Source organism: Lycium barbarum, chromosome 3 (genome assembly GCF_019175385.1).
Source record: "Lycium barbarum isolate Lr01 chromosome 3, ASM1917538v2, whole genome shotgun sequence".
NCBI classification, from domain to species: domain Eukaryota; kingdom Viridiplantae; phylum Streptophyta; class Magnoliopsida; order Solanales; family Solanaceae; genus Lycium; species Lycium barbarum.
The window spans coordinates 2,922,383-2,928,283 of NC_083339.1; the positions used below are offsets into that span (position 1 = coordinate 2,922,383).

General features: G+C 31.8%; 1 protein-coding gene across 1 annotated transcript; it reads left to right on the forward strand.

Annotated features, from left to right (window-relative positions):
- The first annotated feature begins 1,951 nt into the window (after positions 1-1,951).
- Positions 1,952-4,805, forward strand: LOC132629924 (cytochrome P450 76A1-like). Its single transcript, XM_060345347.1, has 2 exons — positions 1,952-2,961; positions 3,918-4,805. The coding sequence occupies exons 1-2, from the start codon at positions 2,026-2,028 to the stop codon at positions 4,521-4,523; spliced, it is 1,542 nt and encodes a 513-aa protein (XP_060201330.1). The 5' UTR covers positions 1,952-2,025; the 3' UTR covers positions 4,524-4,805.
- Positions 4,806-5,901: the final 1,096 nt, after the last annotated feature.

Sequence of the window (5,901 nt, forward strand, 5' to 3'; positions counted from 1 at the left end):
TGTGAGAGAAATCTAAGTAAAATTTGGCTCAAGTAACAAATTAAAGTAGGTTCATTTTTACTTTTTTTTTTTAATTTCTCCTAAACGTGAAAGGAATGTATATTGAAGTCTAATTTATAATAAGTGAAAGAAAAAAAAAAGATAGAATAATTTAAATTAGTAAAACATCGATCAAGGTTACATGATTCTTTTTAATTTTTTTTCTTTCTTAAAAAAATAAAAAATATCATTTAAAAAATTAAATGATGAAGTTTTTTATGCCTGCGCGAAGCGCGGGTAACTTCACTAGTTAATATATATGACTTAAAAATGGTCTGCAAAAAACAAGTGAGATTCTAAGTAAGGGTTCAAATTATTCCGAAGGGAAGGTATTAAACATCCTTTAGAATCCACAAAATGTGGTTCCTGACTGGACCAATTTTAACTATATGAGGGATGTGTCAAAAAGGCTTGATTATTAATAACAAAAATACTAATAGAATTAGACTAAAAGAATAACTACCATGAATGTTTATGTAGTAAAAGGTATAAGTATTTGCATATGAATAAAAATTGTATTATAAGATTAATAAATAAATATGTAAAAAGATTTTGGATGAAGAAATGTTTAATGAATATATATTGAAAATTAAAATTTAAAGAATAAAAAAGAATGAATTTATTATTTAAATATAATATATAAACAAGCTTCAGAGGATAGAACAAAATTTTTAATGAATAAATAGCTAACAAATTTTGACTAAAGAGTAAATGTAGTATGAAAAGAATTATTTACATGTAAATATAATATATGACTAGAGGGTCTGAAATTATAGCTTTAAAGGAATATAGCATGAATGTATTTGTTTTACACTGAAAGAAAAGAAGATTAAAATATATGTAACACAAAATTATATGAAAATTAATTAATTTGAGCATACAAAAGGGTATTATGAATACATATAAAATTATTCTAAGTTCAGTTACGTTAAACTTAAAGTGAGCTAATTAATTTAATTAGTTGATCAGTAAATGACAATTCACTGAAATTGCATCTTTGTGAGATCGTCAATATTGTACCGAGGGCGTCTTGAGAGTATATCGAATCAGTATAGACCATCTATACTAATTACTTTGGGACATGCCGAAAAGAGGGAGCAAATCAGACCCTAGCAAATCGAAAAAACCGTAAGAAAGCTCTTTCAGTGCAACTCTATCGTTATGTTAAGCATGTACACCTAATTAATTGATTATAAGAGCACATTCTAAAATTTTATATATAGAGATAAGCACCCTAATGATTTAATAAAGTATGCGGAACAATTAAAATAAAACTCTAGCTCAACGTGATAGCTATAAATAATATTAGCTACGATAAATAATAAGCGAGCAAGTAAATAAATAATTCCCGCCTGGCACTCTAAACGTAAGTTTTTCACTAAACGTCATGCTTAGTCGTAAAAATAAATACAAACAAAGAATATGAGATAATAACAAAAGAGTTCCAGATGGGGGTCCTTTTTGGAGATGAAAAAGAAGACACACCAAAATGTCAAAAGAAATGTCGTAAATTTTAGGGAAATAAGCAGAAAAAGTCAAACAAGAGGAGGAGGAGGGCCTGCAGAAGAAAAAGAGGTAATAATTTGACTGTATGCTTAGCAATGGCTGGATAGTTTGAATAATTTGACTGTACACTTATTTTGAAATATCTGCTAAATTAATTTTGAACCATACGTGTGCGTTCCATTCGCCTAGGTTGGTGACGTGGCGTAACGAGATTGACTACTCAGAGTCATTTTTGACCGTTTGACATAGTTTAATCTGTGAGTTCTGTTAGCCTAGGTAGCACGCTGTTTTAATATTCTAAGATGACACTTATTATGAAATAATTTTTTTTACTAAGATGACGCTTATTATTTGAGGAAAGAAATAGTAGCTCATTTCACACATGCTTATTTAAGGGAACCATTACATACCTTGTTAAATGCAAGAATCAATCATCAATTAGATATCTGCTTCTTCTTCTTCTCAAAAATCTTGGAAAAAATGGAGTGGGAATTGAACTTTTACATGCTTTGTTCTACTATAATTTTCTTATTAGCTTCGACCCTCTTAATTTCCCAAAAGATATTATCTTCTTCTAAGTACGAGTTACCTCCAGGACCAAATGGATTGCCAATTTTTGGCAACATGTTTGATCTTGCTGGATCAGAGCCATACGAGAAAATTGCTAGTTTAAAAGACAAGTATGGTCCTGTTTTGTGGCTAAAAATTGGTTCCTCAATGAACACAATAGTTGTTCAAACAGCAAAATCAGCATGTGAGTTATTCAAGAACCATGATGTTTCATTTTCAGACAGGAACATAGTTGATGTCAATTTGGTACATAATATCTATCAAGGGTCAATCTCTTTAGCCCCATATGGAAATTATTGGCGATTTTTGAGGCGGATTTGCACTATGGAAATGTTTGTACACAAAAGGATCAACGAGACAACAACCGTTAGGCGAAAATCCATGGATAAAATACTCGGATGGATCGAAAAAAAGGCAAGTTCGGGTGGAGGAGGAGGAGTAGAGGCGATTGAGGTAACACGTTATGTGTTCCTCGCATCATTTAATATGTTAGGTAACTTGATTCTGTCTAAGGACTTAGTGACGGATCCAGAATCTGAACAGGGGTCAGAGTTTTTTAACGCGATGAAAGGGATCATGGAGTGGGCCGGGGTTCCGAATATTTCGGACATATTTCCATGTCTTAAAATGTTTGATCTACAAGGTTTAAGGAAGAAAATGGAACGTGACCTGGGAAAGGCTAAGGAAATTACTTGTGGATTTATTAAAGAACGTATTGAAGAAAGGGAGAAGCGTGAAGAAAAGAGATCAATGAAAGATTTGTTGGATGTGTTGCTCGATTTTGAAGGTAGTGGAAAAGATGAACCAGCTAAATTATCAGAAGATCAGATCACAATGACTATAATGGTAAGTTTTACCATACATAAACTTCGATTAACTTTTATTTCTAAATCTTTGCTTAAAAAGAAGTTTGGAGAAAGCATTTTCGTCGTTCGATCGTTTTATGCTGGAATAGCTAATCCGTGTATTTTTTGTCCCGCACTAGTAGCCTATTCAACTAAATTTCCGAAATGTGTTTATTTTGAAAAACTCTTTTTATCAAAAGTATTTTTCAAAAAAATATTTTGGGAGGATAACAATTTGTGTTTGATTAATTAATTTGAAAAAGACTTTTGCCAATATTAGAGCAACAATATGTGTTTCGCCATGATTCCAAAAGTATTTATAGGGAAAAAATACTTTTCTTTTAACTTCTGTTACTACTCAAAAATACTTCTTTTTATCCTAGGAATTTGGCCAAACATCTGAACTACCTAAAATAAACACTTTGAAAACATAAATACCTCTGACTTCTCATAAACTTAACTAAACAAGTTATAAATATGATATAAAAATAGTACCAAAAAAATGTTGGTAACTAATCCCAAGATTACTAATTACTCCCGAACCATAGCGGAAACCCTCTATATTATGTAGTTGAGCAAATTGCCTAGGGTCCTAAATGCTAGGACTTATTCCCGGAAAGAGTTTGATTTATATACACCGATAATGTAAAGATCTTTACACTATCATGTTACGTTTATTTATTTTAGCAGGTAATATGTCTTATTTTTAAGACTATAAATCTCATTTTTATATAGATTAGAGGGTTACCTATACACTATGTTGCTTGGAATTTTAGAAAATGTCACCGGCTACGTGTCAGATCCTCCAAACATAGTGCATTTTTGGAGAATCGGACACTATTTTTGGAGAATTCGAACAATATGGTCTATACATATTTATTAGGTGACCTAATAGTATAGTTTTGTTTTTGATATATTTAAGCTTATCTTAAATTTGCTCTACATATGAAAATTTAGGAAATGTTTCTAGCTGGAACCGAGACAACTAGCACCAGCATAGAGTGGGCATTGACTGAACTCTTGCGCCATCCACAAGCTATGGCTAAAGTCAAATCAGAAATTTCACAAGTAATTGGTCCTAATAAAAAGTTTGAAGAGTGTGACATAGATAGTTTACTCTACATGCAAGCCGTGCTAAAAGAATCACTACGCTTACATCCTCCAGTCCCTTTCTTGATTCCAAGGAAAGCAATTCAAGACACAAAATTCATGGGACACGACGTACCAAAAGGGACTCAAGTACTTGTGAATGTTTGGGCAATTGGAAGAGATCCTGAATGTTGGGACGACCCTTTTGAGTTCAAGCCCGAGAGATTTCTTGAATCAAAAGTAGACGTTAAGGGGCAGAATTATGAGTTAATTCCATTTGGCGCGGGCAGAAGGATGTGCGTTGGCCTTCCTTTAGGTCATCGCATGATGCATTTCGTGTTTGGCTCGTTGCTTCATGAATTTGATTGGGAACTTCCTCATAATGTTTCTCCAAACACCATTAACATGGAAGAGAGTATGGGACTTACAGCAAGGAAAAAACAACCTCTGGAAGTGATACCAAAAAGAGTTTGAAATTAGTTAAGTGTATTTATAATATTTCTCATGATGTGGTATCATATTGGTTTGGTTAAAAGTCTTTGAGATGGTAGTAGATATGGATTTACCCAAACATGTCTTGAAATTCTTGGGAAGATTTTGATTTGCTGTGAGCGTTTATTGAAATATTACATATTAGTGTTTGACCAAAAAGAAAATGTGTTCTTGTACCCAAAAAAAGTGCTCTTGAACAACGACAGACGCAGTTTCATCGTAAATTATACTCCCTCTGAATAAAAAGAATGTCCACTTAGTCTTTTTTTGTTGTTGGGTTAAAAAGATTGTCTACTTATCAAATCAAGAAATAATGAATCTTATATTTTCATATTTGCCCCTATTAAGTGTTATGTGATCAAATCTCAATACCTATTTAATTAGGGGCAGTTTAGTCAAATTATCTATTTTTTTCGGAGTTAATATTTTCTCAAGGAGTGTGTAAATGACTAAGTGAACACTCTTTTTGATCCGGAGGGAGTAGCATAAATTGTAGCATCTTCCCAAAAGCAAAAATTAATTATACTTTATAGAATTTATAAGATGGAAAAATCAAAGTCTTAATAAATGAACACGTAGTTTAATTTATACAAAAAAATTCACTGTTTTTAAAGGAGAATTTGGCCAGTGAGCTAATAGGGATAAAATTTGAAAAATGTCTTACAAAAGCGCCATATTGTGCAAATGATCCTATTCTAAGACTTTTGGTCAGTGCTTATTGTTCTTGTAAAATAAGTATATTTTGGCAAAGTATTTTTGGACAGGAGTTGTTTGTGTTTGACTAATTAATTTCAAAAATATTTTTATCAATATTAGAGTAGCAGTATGTGCTTCGTCAATATTCTAAAAGTGCTTCTGAAGAAAATCTATCCTTCTGAAGAAAATCTATCCTTTTAGTTTATGAAAAACAACTTTTGCTACTATTCGAAAGCACTTAATGGAGTTTGAAATTAGCGAGTTGCAATGTACTACTGGTTTTATTGGTTTGTTGTTAGTGGCTTTAGTGAAGATTTCGTAAGTTGAGGTTTCCTTACTATACTTGACAAGTGGAATTCATTGCTTATTTGATTTAAAATATAGAACCAAATAAAAAAAGGCAATTTTAAAGTTCTCATTTTTTTCTAATTAAGATTCTTAATTAAAGGACAGCATAAGCAGCAAAACATTGAAAAGGTGGTTAAATCAACAATGAAGCCTCCTATTTTTAAGTTGCAACATGGCAATTAATGTCATTTTTTTTAAAATCTGATTGTATCACATAAATTAGGACAGAGGGAGTAAACTTTATTAGTGCATCTTCTTGAATTGAGCTTTCCTCCAACAGCTGACTACTTGTCAATTCTAGAAAAGATTGTTTGAG